The 21,939-nt window shown below is 41.3% G+C and overlaps 1 protein-coding gene across 4 annotated transcripts in view; it reads left to right on the plus strand.

Moving 5' to 3' along the window:
* FAM114A1 (family with sequence similarity 114 member A1) overlaps positions 1-21,939 on the plus strand; it is a 46,695-nt gene that overhangs the window by 12,502 nt on the left and 12,254 nt on the right. For all 4 annotated transcript variants that reach the window (XM_075859124.1, XM_075859141.1, XM_075859115.1 and 1 more), the window contains exons 7-10: positions 5,940-6,092; positions 6,254-6,377; positions 16,052-16,137; positions 17,932-18,102. In XM_075859124.1, coding sequence (XP_075715239.1) covers positions 5,940-6,092; positions 6,254-6,377; positions 16,052-16,137; positions 17,932-18,102 — 534 coding nt within the window. The remainder of the gene's footprint in view (positions 1-5,939; positions 6,093-6,253; positions 6,378-16,051; positions 16,138-17,931; positions 18,103-21,939) is intronic.

Here is a 21,939-nt window from a genome sequence, read left to right on the forward strand (position 1 = left end):
GGTCCTATGTATATAGTCAGTCACAGTGATTGAGAATGTGGTGTTTCTGCTTGTTTTAAAGGGGTCAACTGCTTTAAAGAGGTATTCCCATTTTAGACATTTATGACCTATCCACTAGGACCTGCATATTCCAGACATTTATATCATATCCTGTGGATATGCCAAAAATGTCTAATATGGGAATACCCCTTTAAAGGGAATGTGTCGCTAGAAATGTTTTTTTGTTTTTTTTTCAGTTAAAAAATTAGTATTTAAGTGATTACACATTGTTTTCATTTTTTCACAAGTCAGGAAATATTATAAATTAGATTCTAATTTCTAACATTTCCATGTGCTGGCCACTAGAGGGAGCAGTTCCCCAAATTGCAACATGGTCACTGTGGTAAAGCAACCTCATTGATTTATGCTGCAAATTTGGGGTGGACACACTCGCTCTAGTGTCCTCACACAATCCCCCCCTCCCTTCTTCTGGCTAGTGCCAGGAGAAGGAGGGGTTTGAATTTCTTCAAACCTCCTACACTGTGTGCCGCCATTTTCTGAGGGACTGCACAGTGCTAGGAGGATTAGATACAGGGCTCAGCAGACAGTATCACACGAACATACACCAACATACACGCACATAATACACACATCATACACGAACACAATAAACACATGATACACGTAAAACACATAAATTACCTGCTCCTGCCTCCGCTGGTCTACACTCCACTTCCTTGCGCCTTCGCTTCGTTGAACATATGGCCGGAAGCCGCGGCCGGAAGTCGTCATCTTATTGTCCGGCAGCATCTTCCGGTCCACATGAAAATGGCGCTGGATTTTGCTCTACGAACGAGCTTCATTTTGATCTGTGGGAGCAGCGGATGCGCCGTTCCTACACAGACGGCGCACGCTTCTGAGAATGGAACGCCTCCCATTCGCATTCTGTATGGGGTTGTATGTGCCGTATTCCATCTCTGTATGTGTCGTTAATCGACACATACAGAGATAAAAAAAAAATGGCAACCCCCATAAGGAAGTAAAAGTAAGAACACAGTAAAAAGTAGAACATGAGAACACAAATAAATAAAATTTATGTTAATATCATATTGAAAGCAATATAATAATAAAAAAAAAAATCATGACACCTTCCCTTTTAAGCAAACCCTTTCCATATGCTTTATTATAGTGTGGTGGAAGATCTCCCATCAGGAACCCTCTATTACCTATAGCCAAGATTTGCATCATTTTGTTTCTGCAGGCTGAGCGTCCATTGAAACAATGGACACCCATTACTTTGAATGGATAATGTGTAACAACCACTTGCAAAGTGGTTCCCACAGTGATATTAGTTGACTTCAGGGGTCCCAGCAGCAGGATCCCCTGTGATCAGTTTCTCTTCAGGCTACACACAAAATGAATGGGTGCTGTCCAATATAGAGATTCACCTTAAAGAGGCTCTGTCACCACATTATAAGTGGCCTATATTGTACATGATGTGATCGGTGCTGTAATGTAGATTACAGCAGTGTTTTTTATTTAGAAAAACAATAATTTTTGACGGAGTTATGACCTATATTAGCTTTATGCTAATGAGTTTCTCAATGGACAACTGGGCGTGTTTTACTATATGACCAAGTGGGCGTTGTACAGAGGAGTGTATGATGCTGACCAATCAGCGTCCTACACTTCTCCCCATTCATTTACACAGCACATAGCGATATAGCTATATCGCTATGTGCTGCCACATAAACACACTATAACATTACTGCAGTGTCCTGACAATGAATATACATTACCTCCAGCCAGGACGTGATGTGTATTCAGAATCCTGACCACTTCTCTGTGATTTCACAGCACAGCGAGATCTCGCTGTAAATGACAGTTTACAGCGTAATCTCGCGAGACTACGCCTGCTATGCTGTAAATCACAGAGAAGTGGTCAGGATTCTGAATACACATCACGTCCTGGCTGGAGGTAATGTCTATTCTTTGTCGGGACACTGCAGTAATGTTAGTGTTTGTGTACTGTATGTGGCTGCACATAGCGATATCGCTATATGCAGAGTAAATGAATGGAGAGAAGTGTATGACGCTGATTGGTCAGCGTCATACACTCCTCCGTACAACGCCCACTTGATCAAAAAGTAAAACACGCCCAGTTGTCCATTGAGAAACTCATTAGCATTCAGCTAATATAGGTCATAACTCCATCAAAAATTATCGTTTTTTTAAATAAACACTGCTGTAATCTACATTACAGCGCCGATCACATCATGTACAATATAGGCCACTTATAATGTGGTAACAGAGCCTCTTTAAGCACACATAAGAATCCTTAAACTTAGTTTAACCCCTATCCGCACCAGGACGTAACTGTACGTCGTTGCGGGAAGTTACTTCCCGCACGAGGACGTACAGTTACTGAGTTAATCCCGGTGCACACTGTCGGCGACAGTGTGCACCGGGAACCAGGAGGTCAGCTGTCGCCGACAGCTGACACTCCCCTCTTGCCGGCCAGCGGTCCTTTGCCGCTGATTTCGGCGCATTAACCTCTTAAATTCGGCGATCGGGTGCAATCGCCGAATTTTAGGGGTTTCTAACATATCTGCAGACCCCCGTCCGAAATCGCGGGGTCTGCCGATAGTTAGTATGGCAAACGGAAGCCAAACAATGGCTTCCGGGTCTGCCATGGACAGAAGCCCATCAGGACCAACCTTCGGCTGGTCCTGATAGGCTTCCTGTCAGAGTGACAGGAAGTCACTGTGTCGTTCCCGATGCACACTGTCGGCGACAGTGTGCATCGGGAACTTGGAGATCAGCTGTCCCCGACAGCGGACACTCTCCAGTGTTGCCGATCAGCGGCTCATCGCCGCTGATTTCGGCAATTAACCCGTTACATGCGGGGCTCGATTGCAATCTCCGCATGTAGCGGGTTTGTAGCGCATCAGCAGCCCCCATGCAATCGTGGGGGCTTCTGATGCTTGTGATGGCACCTGGGGGCCAGACAACGGCCCCCAGGTCTGCCATGTATGTCAGCCTATGAGGATCAGCCTCTGCTGATCCTCGTAGACCAACTGTCAAAGTGACTGTGACGTCACACTGACAGTTGGAATACATTACACTACGTAGGTAGTGTAATGTATTCTAGCAGCGATCAGAGCTGCAGGTCAAAAAAAGAAAGTGTAAAAAGTAAAAAAAAAAGTTAATAAACAAAAATATAAAGTGTAAAAAGTAAAAAAAAGTTAATAAAAATGTTTTATAAAAGTGTAAAAATAAAAGGTTTTGTTTTCCTATAATAAATCATTTATTATAGGGAAAAAATGAAAACGTTAAAAAAAAGTACACATATTTGGTATCGCCGCGTTCGTAACGACCCAATCTATGAAACTATAATGTTAATTTTTCCGCACGGTGAACGCCACAAACAAAATAAACTGAAAACTGTCAGCATCGCTATTTTTTGGTCACCACCCCTCCCAAGATATAGAATAAAAAGTGATCAAAAAGTTGCATTTACCCCAAAATGGTACCAATAAAAACTACAACCCGTCCCGCAAAAAACAAGACCTCCCACAGCTTTTTTGACGAAAAAATAAAAAAGTTACGGCTCAGAATAGCGTGTCCCAGAAAATAAATTATTTTATAGAAACTTCATTTTATTGTGCAAACGCTGCAAAACTTAAAAAAAACTATACACATATGGTATCGGCGTAATCGTACCGACCGGCAGAATAAATTAAAACGTAATTTATTGAGCACGGTGAACGCTGTAATAAATAAAGAATTTAAAGCGCCAAAATCGCTGTTTTTTGGTCACCCTAGCTCTAAAAAACATCCTGAGGGGCCAAAATGCTCACTATACCCCTAGAAAAATTCCTTGAGGGGTGTAGATTCCAAAATAGGGTGACTTTTGGGGGGTTTCCACTGTTTTGGTCCCTCCGGGGCGTTGCAAACCCGACACGGCACTGAAAACCAATCCAGCAAAATCTGCTTCCAAAATCCAAAAGGCGCTCCCTCCCTTCTGAGCCCTGCTGTGGGTCCAAACATCAGTTTACGACCACATATGGGGTATTGCCGTAATCGGGAGAAATTGCTTTACAAATGTTGGGCGGCTTTTTCTCCTTTATTCCTTGTAAAAATGAAAAAATTCTATGTTTCCACAGAAATATAGGTGATTTTCATCTTCACAGACTAATTCCACTAAATTCTGCAAAAAAACTGTGGGGTCAAAATGCTAACTATACCCCTAGAAAAATGCCTTGAGGGGTGTAGTTTCCAAAATGGGGTCACTTTGGGGGGGGTTTCGGCTGTTTAGGTACCACAAGACCTCCTCAAACCTGACATGGTGCCTAAAATATATTCCTAAAAAAAGGAGGCCCCGAAATCCACTAGCTGCTCCTTTGCTTCTGAGGCCTGTGCTTCAGTCCATTAGGACACTAGGGCCACATGTTGGATATTTCTAAAATCTGCAGAATCTGGGCAATAAATATTGAGTTGCGTTTCCCTGGTAAAACCTTCTGTGTTACAGATTTTATTTTATTACAAATGAATTTCGGCAAAAAAAATGAAATTTGCAAATTTCACCTCTACTTTGCCTTAATTCCTGTGAAACGCCTAAAGGGTTAAAATATTTTCTGAATGTGGTTTTGAATACCTTGAGGGGTACAGTTTTCAAAATGGGGTGATTTATGGGGACTTTCTAATATATAAGGCCCTCAAAGCCACTTCAGAACTGAACTGGTCCCTGAAAAAATAGCCTTTTGAAATTTTATTGAAAATATGAGAAATTGCTGCTAAATTTCTAAGCCTCGTAACGTCCTCGAAAAATAAAAGTACGTGAAAAAAAATGATGCAAACATAAAGTAGACATATAGGAAATGGTAACTAGTAACTATTTTGTGTGGTATTACTATCTGTTTCACAAGCAAATACATTTAAATTTAGAAAAATGCTAATTTTTGCACATTTTTGCTAAAATTTGAAGTTTTTCACAAATAAATATTGAATTTATCGACCAAATTTTTTCACTAACATAAAGTACAATATGTCACGAGAAAACAATCTCAGAATCGCTTGGACAGGTAAAAGCATTCCGGAGTTATTACCACATAAAGTGACACATGTCAGATTTGAAAAAATAGGCTGTGTCCTGAAGGCCAAAACAGGCTGTGTCCTAAAGGGGTTAAGGTGTACCTCCAGTTATTAAGAAAAATATCCCATGTTGCAGTATGTACAACAAACTTTATCCTTGCAATGTAGTTCATTAGCAGAGTCCTCATCCTTTCTGAACTCCTGCAGCGCAGGCTCCTGTTCTGAACACTCCCGCAACTGACTGAAAAGCTCCAGCAGCAGACACAAGTCATCCTAGCAGTTCACTAGTCATCCGTAGCCCGCCAGAAGGAAATCTCTGCTGCAAAACTCCTATTAATTACAATAAAAGCAGCACAGCGAGGCTTCCTACTGGATACGGGTGCCTAGAAGACTGTACCCAGAGCTCTGTCTGCTGCTGGAGCTTTTCCATCGGTTGCAGGTTTCGAGTCTTTGCTGCTGGAGCACAGAAAGGAGAAGGACTCTGCTAATGAATTACATTGCCAAGATAAAATTTATGTTTTTTATTTATAACTGGTAGTATACATTAAATGGGAGAAATCACAGTAAATTATGTATATGCATTACCAATAATAAGAAACCCTACCTTCTCTATAGTAAGACTTGGTAACTGGTAAGTGATGGTTGCATGGTGTATATTAATGCCGGACATAGACCTGTATACCAGCTCTGTTCACAACTACTGAAGATGTAAATTTCCATTTCCTTCTGGTAAATGCAATCTGCTGGGAGATCGCACAAGACTAGAGCAATCATGCAAGATTTCCTCAGTCTCCTAAATGAATACTGGAAACACTGATATTAATATATGTGGACGATGCAAAGATTTCATCGTTTTGTTTGTGCAGATGTTGAGGGAAGCCAAAGAAAAGGAGAAGCAGAGGCTTGCGGAGCAAGTGTCAGATGAGAGGACGGCACACTATGGCATGTTATTTGACGAGTACCAGGGACTGTCCCATCTGGAAGCTTTGGAAATCCTCTCCAATGAAAGTGAGACAAAGGTAATACACAGGGAAGATTGGGTTATCCAAAGCTGACAAAATAGAAGTTCACATCTGCACATCACTATTCTTTGTTATATCTGATACATTGTTACCTATGACTATTTATGGTTTGGTTTTTTCTCCGTACATTTATTCTAACCATGTAACAATCACTGCAGGTACAAGAATATTTATCATCCTTGGGAGATGAAAGATTGGAGACCTTAAAAGCAGAGCTTATTGCAATTAAGGATATTTTCCTTCAGAAGGATTTTGACGCTGAAGAAGAAAGCAATGCTGAAGGTAGCTGTATGAAAATGTCATTTTTGAGACTATATGTATATGTCTAAATCAATGTATTGTACAATCCTAAGAACCTCCAGGAATAAAACCGGCAGCTAAATGTGTAAGCCAGTAATGCACAAATCCAATTCTAGAAGCCAAACTGCAATGTACTTAAAGAGGCTCTGTCACCACATTATAAGTGGCCTATCTTGTACATGATGTGATCGGCGCTCTAACATAGATTAGAGCAGTGTTTTTTATTTAGAAAAACAATCATTTTTTACGGAGTTATGACCTATATTAGATTTATGCTAATGAGTTTCTCAATGGACAACTGGGCATGTTTTACTTTTTGACCAAGTGGGAGTTCTCCCCATTCTTTTATACAGCACATAGTGATATAGTTATATCGCTATGTGTAGCCACATAAACACACTATAACATTACTGCAGTGTCATGACAATGAATATACATTACCTCCAGCCAGGATGTGATGTGTATTCAAAATCCTGACCACTTCTGTAGCGCCTGTGTGAGACTACAGCACAGCGAGATCTCGCTGTAAATGACAGTTTACAGCGTAATCTCGCGAGACTACGCCTGCTATGCTGTAACTCACAGAGAAGTGCAGAGAAGTGGTCAGGATTGTGAATAGACATCACGTCCTGGCTGGAGGTAATTTATATTCATTGTCAGGACACTGCAGTAATGTTAGTGTTTGTGTATGTGACTGCACATAGCGATATAGCTTTATCGCTATGTGCAGAGTAAATGATTGGGGAGAAGTGTATGATGCTGATTGGTCAGCGTCATACACTTCTCTGTACAACGCCCACTTGGTCATATAGTAAAACACGCCCAGTTGTCCATTGAGAAACTCATTAGCATAAAGCTAATATAGGTCATAACTCCATCAAAAATGATAGTTTTTCTAAATAAAAAAACACTGCTGTAATCTACATTACAGCCCCGATCACATTATGTAGAAGATAGGCCACTTATAATGTGGTGACAGAGCCTCTTTAAATGTTTGAGGGCCAATGGATGTCTTTTGTTTTTTGGATATATCCCCTCGAAACATATATGCCGTAAATCTACCTTATATATTTGCCCCCATGCAGGTGATATAAAGATCATTTGTCCTTCGCTATAATGTACATCACATGCCAAAGAAACCCAACCTTTGTTTTACCTGTCTTCTATCCTGCATTATATTGTCCACAGCTATGATGAGTTTCAGCATAATCCTACTCCGTCAGTTGTTTTGGACACCATGTGTAAGGCACGTGGCAATAATGTGCCGTGCGGCCAAGAACCACAGGGAAAAACCATACACAGTTTTACCATTAACAGCTGCGGTCTTGCAATGCGGTTTTTGGCCATGCGGCTTGTACAGTTGAAACACACGGCAATTTGTGATAAAACTGTTTGTGGTTACGCTATGTGTACGGGATCCTAAGCCTAGCTAAAAACTGGCATCACGTTTTATTTATCTCTACAAGTCCCATTTCAGGATAGTAGAATTAGGGTCTATTCGCACTTTGCTATCATATTGCGTTTTCCTGCCACAATTTTAAAAAATGTAAACAAAAACCATGATGTTACATAGTTAGTACGGCTGAAAAAAGACACATGTCCATCAAGTTCAACCAAGGGACGGGAAAAGGGAAGGAAAAATTTCTACACATAGGAGCTTATATTTTTTTGTTCTAGGAAATTATCTAACCCTTTTTTAAAGCCATCTACTGTCCCTGCTGTGACCAGCTCCTGCGGTAGGCTATTCTATAGATTCACAGTTCTCACTGTAAAGAAGGCTTGTCGCCTCTGCAGCTTGAACCTTTTTTTCTCCAGACGGAGGGAGTGCCCCCTTGTTTTTTGAGGGGGTTTTACAAGGAACAGGATTTCACCATATTTTTTGTATGTGCCATTAATATATTTATATAAATGAATCATGTCCCCCCTTAGTCGTCTTTTTTTCAAGGCTAAATAGGTTTAATTCTTTTAATCTTTCCTCATAACTTAGATTCTCCATGCCCCTAATTAGCTTCGTTGCTCTTCTTTGTATTTTTTCCAACTCCAGGGCATCCTTTCTATGAACTGGAGCCCAGAACTGAACTGCATATTCTAGATGAGGCCTCACTAATGCTTTGTAAAGTGGCAATATTAAATCCCTGTCCCGCGAGTCCATGCCTCTTTTAATACACGACAATATCCTGCTGGCCTTTGAAGCAGCTGATTGACACTGCATGCTGTTATTTAGTTTATGATTTACAAGTACACCCAGATCCTTCTCAACAAGTGAATCCGCCAGTGTAGCTCCCCCTAGGACATATGATGCATGCAGGTTGTTGGTACCCAGATGCATAACTTTACATTTATCTACATTAAACTTCATCTGCCAAGTGGACGCCCAAACACTTAGTTTGTTTAAATCTGCCTGCAATTCATGAACATCTTCCATAGACTGAACTATATTACATAGCTTGGTGTCATCTGCAAAAATAGAAATAGTGCTATTAATCCCATCTTCTATATCATTAATAAATAAGTTGAATAATAGTGGTCCCAGCACTGAACCCTGGGGTACACCACTTATAACCGGTGACCATTCAGAGAAGGAATCATTGACCACAACTCTCTGGATACGGTCCTTGAGCCAATTCTCAATCCAATTACAAACTATATTTTCTAAACCTATAGTCCTTAATTTACCCATTAGGCGTCTATGGGGGACAGTGTCAAATGCCTTTGCAAAGTCCAAAAACACTATATCCACAGCGGCCCCTCTGTCTAGACTTCTGCTCACCTCTTCATAAAAACCGATTAGGTTAGTTTGACAACTTCTGTCCTTAGTAAAACCGTGCTGGCTGTCACTTATAATGCTATTTATTGTCACATAATCCTGTATATAGTCCCTCAATAGCCCCTCAAACATTTTCCCCACGATGGATGTTAAGCTTACTGGTCTATAATTACCCGGGGAAGACCTAGAGCCCTTTTTGAAAATAGGCACCACATTTGTGCTGCGCCAGTCCCTTGGCACTATACCAGTCACTAGAGAATCTCTGAATATTATGAAAAGGGGGACAGAAATAACTGAACTAAGCTCTTTAAGAACTCTAGGGTGTAACCCATCTGGTCCCGGGGCCTTGTGTACATTTATTTTATTTAATTTAGCTTGGACCATATCTACATTCATCCAATTCAGTATATCAACTTATATATTAACAGCACTGGCAGCGGCTACATCAGCTGCTCTTTCTTCAGTTGTATATACAGAGCTAAAGAACCCATTTAGTAACTCTGCCTTCTCTTGATCCCCTGTGATCAACTCCCCATTACCATTATCTAGGGGTCCTACATGTCCAGACCTTGGCTTTTTAGCATTTATATACTTGAAGAATTTTTGGGGATTTGTTTTACTATCCTTGACCACCTGCCTTTCATTTTGTATTTTTGCTAATTTTATTACATTTTTACAGATTTTTTTAAGCTCTTTATATTTTACAAAGGCTGCAGATGTACCCTCAGATTTGTATTTTTTAAATGCCCTTTTTTTGTCATGTATTGCCCCTTTCACAGAAGGTGTAAGCCATGTGGGGTTTAATTTGAGTCGTTTATACTTGTTACCTATAGGAATAAATTTTGCACTATAATAACTCAAAGTAGATTTGAAAATCTCCCATTTATCATTTGTTCCATTATTTGACATTAGTTCTTCCCAGTCCATATCCTGAATTGCCGCCCTCATCCTAGGGAAATTGGTTTTCTTAAAATTAAATGTTTTTGCCCTCCCAGCCTGCGTTTGTTTTTTACAGTATAGGTAAAATGTAACTATATTATGATCACTGTTACCGAGGTTTTTACGAACATTGACATTCCCAACAAGATCTGCATTAGAAATGACCAGATCCAACAGAGCTTCACCTCTAGTCGGGTCTTCCACAAACTGGCCCATAAAATTTTCCTGCAACAGGTTGAGGAAATGTCTCCCCTTTGCAGTTGAAGCTGAACCATGACACCAATTAATATCCCGGAAATTAAAATCTCCCATTATCACTACAGTACCCGCCTGTGCAGCCCGCTCCATCTGTTTATATAGCTGACCTTCCATCTCCTCAGTTATATTGGGGGGTCTATAGATTACACCAAAAGTAATTTTTTCAGTGTTTACCTCCCTTTCTAGTTCTACCCACAAGGTTTCAACCTCCTCACAGTATTCACCCACTATTGTCTCTTTCACACTCGCCTTCATATCACTTCTCACATACAGACATACACCACCACCTTTCCTATTTGTCCTGTCTTTCCGAAAAAGTGTAAAACCCTGTAGATTTACAGCTCAGTCATGTGAAGAGTCCAGCCATGTTTCAGCAACACCAACTATATCTCTATTTTCTTCCAGTATCAAGGCCTCCAGCTCCCCCATTTTGCTTGCTAGACTTCTGGCATTTGTGAACATACACTTTAACTTGCCTGTCAGTTTTTCACTTTTATTATCAGAAATGTGATTTGACATTAATTGGGCCTTTTTATTTACACTGATGTTTTGTAACGAAAGGATCTCCTTATCTTGTTGTCTAGTCCTCTCCCCACATTCTGTTTCTCCCCCCACCAATATAGTCTGACCCCTCTCTAACCTGGCTACCCCTTTTTTTTCTACATTGACCTCCCTCCTCAGCCCTAGTTTAAATACTCCACCCCCCCAGCTAGAATTCTCTCCCCCAGTACAGCGGACCCCCTTCCATTTAGGTGCAAATCATCTGCAGAATACAGTTTGTACCCCAATGAAAAGTCAGCCCAGTGCTCTAGGAACCCAAATCCTTCTCCTCTACACCAAGACTTCAGCCATGCATTTAACTCCCTGAGCTCCCGCTGTCTTTCATGTGATGCGCATGGCACAGGCAGTATTCCTGAGAATACTACTTTGGAGGTCCTTCCCTTCAGCTTGTAGCCTAGTTCTTTAAAATTATTCTTAAGGCTCCTCCACCTACCATTTATTCTGTCGTTGGTACCGACATGGACCACAACAGCTGGATCATCACCAGCCCCTCCCAGCAATTTGTCCACCCGTTCCACCACATGCCGAACCCTGGCACCAGGGAGACCGCAAACCATTCGGTTGAGGTGGTCTTGGCGACAAATTATTCTATCCGTCTTCCTGATTATAGAATCCCCTACGACTATCAATTGTTGAATAGACCTTTAACCCCTTCCCGCACCTTGGCGTAAATGCACGTCCAGGTGAGCAGTAACTTCGCGCACCTGGGCGTGCAGTTACGTCCGCGCTTTAACAGTTAACCACGGCGCTACACCGCAGCGGCGGTTAACTGTGCAGGGTGTCAGCCCTGCTCTCCCCGTTGCCGATCAGCGGCCTGTCGCCGCCGAAATCGGCAATTAAGCCCTTCGATGCAGTGGTCGATTGCGATCACCACATCGAAGAGGTTTACAGCGGATCGGCAGCCCCCCACATGCATTTGCGGGGGCTGGCGATCCTTATCATGGCAACCAGAGGCCAGACAATGACCTCCGGGTTGCCATGTACGGAAGTGTGACTGTTACGTCACAATGACAGTTAGAACACATTACACTACGTGTGTAGTGTAATGTGTTCCAGCAGCGATCAGAGCTGCAAGTCTAAGGCTATGTTCACACGGAGTATTTTGGGGGAGGAATATCTGCCTCAAAATTCCGTTTGGAACTTTGAGGCAGATATTCCTCTCCCTGCACGCCGATTTTCGCGGCAATTATCGCGCCGTTTTTCGCCCGCGGCCATTGAGCGCCGCGGGCATAAAACAGCGAGATATACGCTTTCTCCTGCCTCCCATTGAAGTCAATGGGAGGTCAGAGGCGGAAGCGCCCGAAGATAGGGCATGTCGCTTCTTTTTCCCGCGAGGCAGTTTTACTGCTCGCGGGAAAAAGACGCCGACGCCTCCCATTGAAATCAATGGGAGGCGTTCTCGGGCCGTTTCTGCCGAGTTTTGCGACGCGGTTTCCGCATCAAAAAACTCGGCAAAATACCCCGTGTGAACATAGCCTAAGTGTCCCCTAGTGGGACAAGTAAAAAAAAAAGATAATAAAAATGTTTTTAAAAAGTGTAAAAATAAAAGTTAGAAGTGACATAAACAAAGAATGCTTTTTTTCCTATAATAAGTCTTTTATTATAGGAAAAAAATTAACACGTTAAAAAAAGTACACATATTTGGTATCGCCGCGTTCGTAACGACCCCAACTATAAAACTGTAATATTATTTTTCCCGCACGGTGAACACAGCGAAAAAAATAAATGAAAAACCGTGCCCGAATCACAATTTTTTGGTTACCAACCCTCCCAAAATATACAATAAAAAGTCGCATGTACGCCCAAATGGTACCAATACAAACTACATCCCGTCCCGCAAAAAACAAGCCCTTACACCGCTTTTTTGACTGAAAAATAAAAAAGTTATGGCTCTCAGAATATGATGACACAAAAAATTATTTATTTTATAAATAAGTGATTTTATTGCACAAACGCTGCAAAACATAAAAAAATTATATACATCTGGTATCGCCGTAATCGTATCGACCCGCAGAATAAAGTAAAATGGTCATTTATAGCCCAGGGTGACGGCCATAAAAAAAAAGAATAAAAAACATTGTCAGAATTGATGGTTTTTGGTCACCTTGCTTGCCAAAAAATGGAATAAAACGTGATCAAAAAAATTTCTGGTACCCCAAAATGGTACCAATGAAAACTACAGATTGTCCCACAAAGAATAAACCCTCACACGGCTCCGGTGGTGAAAAAATAAAAAAGTTCTGGCTCCCAGAATATGGCGATGCAAAATGTGTAGAGTTTCCAAAAGCGGATAAGATCGGGCGCCATTTATCAGTGCGACACCGGCCACATATCTGCGGATTATTATTTATTTACTGCATTATTATACCCTCTTATTATACCCTGATGTACCCCGCACAGATAACATATGCCCCCACATTATAAACTGAAACACCAGTAAAACCCCAAACAGAACAACTACCAAGCTACATCTGCGCCCCAAAAGCCAAATGGCGCTCCCTCCCTTCTGAGCCCTGCAGCGTCTCCAAACAGCAGTTTACGTCCACAGATATGGCATTGCCATACCCGGGAGAACCCGGTTAATATTTTATGAAGTATTTGTCTTCAGTGGCACAAACTGGGTATAACATATAGTGCACTAAAATGGCATATGAGTGGAAAATTGTAATTTTCACTCCGCACCATGCGCTGCGCATTAACCCCTTTGCGCACCACGGCATAGCATGTCTTAGTGTGGGGGGTGATGTATGGAGCGCCTCACATGAAAAATAAAGAATTTAAAACTGCAAAATCGCTGTTTTCTTGGTCACCTTGGCTCTACCTAAAAATTTAATAAAAAGTGCTCAAAAAGTTGTATGTACCAAAAAATGGTACCAATAAAAACGACCGCTCGTCCCTCTATTGACTGAAAAATACAAAAGTTGTGGCTCTTGGAACGCGGGGAGGAAAAAACTAAAAAGGAAAAGAAAAAAATGGATCAGTCCAGAAAGGGTTAATTACTTTCTAATGAAAAACCATTTATGACCACACGTGAGGTATAACCGTACTCGGGAGAAATTGCTTTACAAATGTTGGGCAGCTTTTTCCTCCTTTATCCTTTGTGAAATTGAAAAAAATGCAACATTTTAGTGGAAGAAATGTCAATATTCATATTCACGGCCTAATTCTAATAAATCCTGCAAAAGACTTGTGGGGTCTAAATGCCCACTATATCCCTAGACAGATTCTTTAAGTGGTGTAATTTCCACTTTTGGAGGGTTTCCACTGTTTTGGCCTCTCAGGGGCTTTGCAAATGCGACATGGCACCCAAAAACCATTTCAGCTAAATTTGAGCTCCAAAAGCCAAATAGCGCTCCTTCCCTTCTAAGCCCTGCTGTGGGTTCAAACAGCAGTTTATTACCACATATGGCATATTTCCGTAATCGGGAGAAATTGTTTTACAAATGTTGGGGTGCTTTTTCTCCTTTTTTTCCTTGTAAAAATTAAAAATGGCTACCTTTTTTCAGAAAAAAAGTAGATTTTTTACCTTTACAGAAAAATTCCAATGAATTCAGCAAAACAACCGTGGGGTCAAAATGCTAACTTTACCCCTAGAAAAATTCCTTGATGAGTGTAGTTTCCAAAATGGGGTCACTTTCCGGAGGTTTCCACTATTTTGTTCCCTCCAGTGCATTTCAAACGCGACATGGCACTGAAAACTATTCCAGCAAAATCAGGATTTCAAAATCCAAATGGTGCTCCTTCCCTTCTGAGTCCTGCTGTGGGTCCAAACAGCAGTTTATTACCACATATGGGGTATTGCTATAATCAGGAGAAATTGCTTTACATATGTTGGGGTGTTTTTTCTCTTTTATTCCTTGAAAAAATTTAAAATTTCTATGTTTTTTCAGAAAAAAAGTAGATTTTCATCTTCACAAACTAATTCAAATAAATTTAGCAAAAAAACTGTGGGTTCAAAATGCTAACTATACCCCTAGATAAATTCCCTGAGGGGTGTAGTTTCCAAAATGAGGTCACTTTTTGGGGTCTTTATTGCTTTGGCCCCACAAGACCTCTTCAAACCTGACATGGTACCTAAAATATATGCTAAAAAAAAAGGAGGCCCCAAAATCCACTAGGTGCTCCTTTGCTTCTGAGGCCTGTATTTCAGTAAATTAGGACACTAGGGCCACATGTGGGGTATTTCTAAAAACTGCAGAATCTGGGCAATAAATAATAAGTTACATTTCTCGGGTAAGACCTTCTGTGGTATAGAAAAAAATGTATTACAAATGAATTTTGTAAAAAAAAAATGAAATTTGTAACTTTCACCTCTACTTTGCTTTAATTCCTGTGAAACGCCTAAAGGGTTAATACTCTTTCTGAATGCTGTTTTGAATACTTTGAGGGGTGCAGTTTTCAAAATGGGGTGATTTATGGGGACTTTCTAATATATAAGGCCCTCAAAGCCACTACTGAACTGGTCCCTGAAAAAAGTAGCCTTTTGAAATTTTCTTGAAAATATGAGAAATTGCTGCTAAAGTTCTAAGCCTTGTAACGTCCAAGAAAAATAAAAGAATGTTCAAAAAACGATGCCAAACTAAAGTAGAAATATGGGAAATGTTAACTAGTGACTATTTTGTGTGGTATTACCATCTGTTTTACAAGCAGATACATTTAAATTTAGAAAAATGCAAATTTTTGCAAATTTTCTCCAAATCTTGGTGTTTTTTACAAATAAATATTGAATTTATCAACCAAATTTTTTTCACTAACATAAAGTACAATATGTCACGACAAAACAATTTCAGAATCGCTTGGATAGGTAAAAGCATTCCGGAGTTATTACCACATAAAGTGACACATGTCAGATTTGAAAAATCCGCTTCGTCCTGAAGGCCAAAATAGGCTCAGTCCTGAAGGGGTTAATGGCTCTGTACAGAAGCAGGATATTTAATTGCAGGAATGGATTCAGATTCTATTTTGTAGGATCAAGAAAGCCTTTCCCAAATCTTGTCTAGAATACTGTAGTTCTACTAGTTTTAATTATGCAGAAATTTGAGGTTGTTGCTCTTCTTTAAGTGTGATAAGTGTCTGATTAATATTTCCGCGAATAATTCTAATAGTAAATACCCTCTATTGATCTGTACAGGAGAAGAGACAGAAGAGTTTACAAGCATGCTTACCGAATTACTGTTTGAGCTGCACGTTGCTGCTACCCCTGACAAGCTCAATAAGGTATTACCCACACTCCAAGGTTTTATCATAATTAACACATATTTGTATTACGATGAGATAATTATTTTGATGTTTATCTTTGTAAAGTTTCCTGGTTATAATTAGTAATTTTCTTATTCCTTATAAGACCTCATGCACACAGAAAGTCGTATTACAGAGTTCGGGAAATAAGGACCTTTAGACGGACATCACGGCAAATATTTTAATGACAAGGCTACGCGTTTCGACACCGGACTGGTGTCTTCATCAGGCCTTGTTGGCCTGATGAAGACACCAGTCCGGTGTCGAAACGCGTAGCCTTGTCATTAAAATATTTGCCGTGATGTCCGTCTAAAGGTCCTTATTTCCCGACCTCAATTGCATCGCCGTTTGTCCGTTTTTCTGCTTTTTACTTCCTATTTGGACAACAAACTCTGTTTTGTTTGTGTTTTTGGACCTGGCAGCAGCTCTTATGCTTGTGTGACACCTCATCAGTGTCCACTCTCCAAGGTGAGCTTATATCTAACCAGTTTTGCTCCTTCACTTAATCCCACTTTTACTTTGCACGATGTGGCGCCATGTTTCTTTTTCTTCTCCGTTTTAGTATTACAGAGTTGTAGGTACTCTATGTGCTGTCATATGGTACCTCCGTACGGTACTGTATTTTCAACGTAAGGCAATGGGGCATGCAAATCCGTAGTACAGTATGGGCCATAGATTTCTATGGGTGCTATGCAACATTTAATGGCCGTGTACATGAGCCCTAATATACTCAATAATTGTGTGTGACCACCTGAGAATTAGAAGTAAGCTCCTATTACAAACTACAGTATATTGTTAAAAAACTAAATTACAACTCTAAGATAAATATATAATGTTCTGCAGCGGCTGGGACATGGTATTGTATAATACATACTGTAACTGCTGAAGAACCTCTTGCTAAATAGAGCGCAATTCATGGCAGTCAGTCAGTGGTTGGCGCCGGAGAACGAACTTCCTACAAATCCGGTCTGTCACAAACCACTCTGCAGCAGCGCTCCCCTCTATATTAGTTATGACCTCAGAATGTGATGTTTATACATGTAGTATTTATAGATACATTAATGGAAATTTGTAATTTTTTATATATATATATATATATATATATATATATATATATAAAATCAGTGTTTAAAAACGCATTTGTAGCATAAATGCATAAATAACACGGGCCAATGATTGGGCAAGCGAGCCAGATCATTGCCCTGTGTCAACTGGGCAAAGATCAGCCGATGAACGAGCAAATGCTACAATCGCTAGTCCCCATACATTTCCATCATGTGCTGCCGACATGATGGAAATGTATGGGGATGAGTGATTCTAGTAACGGTCGTTCGTCCCCATACATAACCAATCATTGCTTCTTGTGAAAAGCGCAAACGAGCGCCGATCATTGAGCTGCCTCGTTGATTGGCGCTCGTTTTAATGGCCCATATCAGGCCTTATAATACACAGCCATTACAATGATTAAAATTAACTTGTCATCTTTTTATAAAGAGCATCTATAGGATGATTGTGGCCATGTGCTTCATTGTGAGCACTATTTAAAAAGACATACTGTATGGCCGAGAAATATCACGCAGACTTAAGTGCAGGAAAGGCACTGTAATTAGCATACATATTTTATAGTGATATAAATAATATACTAATCTATGTGATATACAGCTATTTTAGTTATGTAAGGATAAGTCTATGACCGTAGCAAATTTTGGGATACTATGTTAGAGACATTTTTTATTAAATTGTTAGATTGGTTCTTATTACTGTCCATTTTAGGCTATGAAGAAAGCTCATGCCTGGTTGTCAGCAGAGAGACTGTACTCCGAAGAACAACCAGAAGAAATGGCCATAAAAGTTCAGGAGGTGAAAGAAGTTATGAAGGACATCCCAACTGAAGCAAGTGAAGAAGAAGGCAAAGCGGAGGACAAGAAAAAGCTCGGCTCTGAAGTAAGTATATTATATACCATCTTTTTTTCTTCAATAGAATAGAAGGAATCTAGTTACATGAAAACTTCCATAGAGAGCAAAAACGAATCTAGTCTACCACAGAACAAAAGAAATTAAAGGGTTTTTCTGGGATTTACACATTGATGGCCTAACCATCAATGTTTGATTGGAGGATCCCCTGGGATCCCCAATGACCGTCAGAATGAAGGGGCTGCAGCGCTCCATTTAAGTCCGGCACAAACCAGCCACTGTGCTGATCGGTGGCGGTCCCAGTTGTTAGACTTCACCAATCAAACTGATGGTCTATAATACATCAATATTTAAGTCCTGGAAAATACATCAATATTTAAGTCCTGGAAAAATTCTCTAAATAATAAAATCGTTTAAATAATAAAATACAAATCAGACATCAATATAGGAAAGGATTCTTTACAGTTAGAGTGGTCAAACTATGGAATGCCTTACCCCAAGAATTAGTAATGGAAGATAATATATCCGCATTTAAAAAAAGGCTTGATGTTTATTTACTGACAAATGGCATTGAGGGTTACAATTATTCAAGCAATGAAAGACATCCAATTTATTGAGAAAGATTGTAAGTGATGGACCTGTGTATTTTTTTTCAACTTTTGTAACTATGTAACTAAAAAAAATATCTCTATCCTAAACAAAAAAGTGATTTTAGATTATTTAAAATAATAAAATATAACAAAATAACTGAATATTATCCCCCCCCCCCCCCCCCCAATTATTCCCCACTCACTATGCTTTGAGTCTGCTGTCTAAACTCTCTTCTTTTTGTGTACTTTACAAAGCAATTTAGTGTTTTAAAAAAATCGTAATTAATAGTTACATAGGGGATATGGTTGAAAAAAGACACAGAATCGCGTAACTGTTTTATTCGAGGAACTCTTATTAAACACGGTGCCCGGCTCAAAAGTGTGAAGGATTCACAATTCCTAGACTTACTCTCCAAGATTGGTACCCTAGAGAGAGCCCATAAACGGTCGCTTGCACTTCAGACTAAGACTGAACTTTGCCTCCTTCGGGAACAATGCAAAAATTTATCCCTTTCCCATGCGAAAGCCTCTTTGGCTAAATGTCGCCGTCACTTTTTTGAGTTTGGGAACAAGCTGGGGAAGACCTTGGTGCGGGCCCTGCGTTTTGCAGAGAGCATGCTCATTTATTCCTCATATCTCGGATGAACACAGTCATAAACATACCCTCTCTTCACGCATTGCAGACACCTTCCAGTCTTTCTACGCCAAGCTTTATAAGATTAGTCCGCCCCTCCATCCACAGGCCCTTACTGAGCGCCTAACTTCTATAGATAACTATTTGCAATGTGCCGGCCTTCCCACTCTCCCTCAGGAGTCTATCTCGGTTTTTGAGGATCCTATCACACTTTCTGAACTCGAGCTTGCTATTAAAGGCTCGCGAACGGGCAGAGCCCCAGGCCCAGATGGTCTCACGTTAATTTACTATAAAAACGTTCTTACCGGACCTTCAGACATATTTTCTTTCTGCCTATATTTCCCTTGTTACAAATACTACTCTTCCTTCAGACACTCTTAGGGCCCACATTTCAGTTATCCCCAAGGAAGGTAAAGATCTTTCTTATTGCTCGAACTATAGACCCATCTCCCTCCAGGATGTAGACCTTAAACTATTTGCAAAAATCCTCTCCACCCGCCTTACCCCCTTGTTGCAACATATCATCCATCGTGACCAGGTTGGATTCATTCCCACCAGAGAAGCTAGGGATAATACCACTAGGACCATTAATATCCTACATTACTTCTCCACCTCCTCCATCCCGGCTGTCTTCCTATCCACTGACGCTGAAAAAGCCTTTGACCGAGTGGATTGGAGATTTCTTACCCAGACCTTGAAGCACATAGGGCTTGGATCCAACATGCTCCAGTGGGTTGGTAGTTTGTACTCACACCACTCTGCGGCAGTTAGTATTAATGGGGTTCTTTCTGACTACTCCCCTATCCTTAATGGTACCCGCCAGGGATGTCCCCTAGCCCCTCTTATTTTTATCCTCACTTTAGAAACCCTCCTTAGACATATTCGGCAGAATGTTGATATTACGGGAGTTCAAGTCGGGGACACTTCACATAAAATTGCTGCTTACGCCGATGACCTTTTATTTTTCTTATCCAGACCGTTAATCTCTCTTCCGAACCTTATGTCTAAACTCTCTCAATACTCTCTCAAATGGTTTTCCTCTACTCTACCTTACCTTGGGGTTCACCTTCCCCCACGTGCGTTCGGACTTTATCACGATAACTTACCTTGCCTACTGTCCTCAGTTAAGAAAGATCTCAATAGATGGACTCATGGTACCTGTACATGGTTTGGTCGATGCTCAATATTGAAGATGAATGTTTTCCCTAGGATACTTTACCTGTTACAGGCTGTCACGGTCACAGGGTATGTGGACCCACTAGGCTGCTCCGCCGTAGCGGAGAGGCAGCTGACCAGGTCTCAGTCTATATGAAAGTCTACAGCAGTTCGTAACACTCGGGTACCTGAACTAGTCCAGACAGTGGCTGTGGTTTTAGCACGGATGGAGGTCGGTGCAACAGGTTGCACCAGACGTGGCGGGCAGTACAAGATGTGGCAGAAGACACTGGACGTGGTAGAAGACACTGGACGTGGCAAACGACAGCAGGTGCAGCAGGACATGACTCCAACACTAGTAGGCACAGGAACAAGGACACAGCACGGGATACAGGAACAGGTAACAGAGCACGGGTAACAACTGGAACGGGAAACACTAAGGGACCATTTGCAAGACAGACTTGGGATAAACTAACAATGCTCAGGCAAGGATCAGAAGAGCTGGGGCCTTCTTATAGACCAGGAAATCATGTGGGTTGATGATGATGATGATGATGATGATGATTTTCATGTGCGCGTGCTGGCCCGTTCAGAGCGGGCACGAGCGTGCGCGCTCACAGTATGGGACACAGCGGACCAGAGCGGAAGTGAGCGCTGGTGTCTCCTAGGAAGGAGATGGGGACCGGCGCTCACAGATCCATGGCTGCGGGCGTCGGGAGGTGAGTGAACCCGACGGCCTGCGGCCATGGACGCTACACAGGCCCTGCCTATTCATATTCCCCACTCTTTCTTTAATGCGATTGCCTCCCTCTTCTCCAAATTTGTGTGGAATAACAAACCAGACAGAATCTCGAAGTTGTTACTGTATAGAACTAAAAGACAGGGGGGAATTGGGTTGCCCGATATTTATGGCTACTACAGAGTTTCTCACCTTAATAGATTAGTGGACTGGCATCGTAATGCTGATACCAAACTATGGGTCCCCTTAGAAACACATTTTTGCTCCTCGCCTCTTCACATATTACCCTGGTTACCTAACTTCTCTTTACCCTCCCCACCCCACCATTTCCCCTACCTTGGCAATACTCAAAAAGTCCACTGTGAATCAACTTCTACCCTGTCCTTCTCCTTTACTTTCGATATTGGGCCGTCCCTCTTTGACACCGAGCTTGTTGGATTCAGTATTCCAGAGATGGGCTTCCTCAGGCCGATATCGAGCTACTCATTTTCTGGTAGGGGATTCTTGGCCATCCCTGGAATCTCTTATTTCCGCACCTGACCCTTGTCCATTGGGATTCTGGAAGGCGAATCAACTTCATCACTTTCTTCTCTCCCTTCCATCCCCAACCTCCCTCTCCCGCTCCAACACGCCATTGGAAACCCTCTACGCTGAAAAAGGGCTTGTCTGCTATTTATGCCATGTTGGTGTCCCCTTCAACGCAACGTCCACCTCCTTTTGTGGGCAAATGGGAGCATGATTTGAATTTG

This window comes from Rhinoderma darwinii, chromosome 1 (assembly GCF_050947455.1).
Source record: "Rhinoderma darwinii isolate aRhiDar2 chromosome 1, aRhiDar2.hap1, whole genome shotgun sequence".
Lineage (NCBI taxonomy): Eukaryota > Metazoa > Chordata > Amphibia > Anura > Rhinodermatidae > Rhinoderma > Rhinoderma darwinii.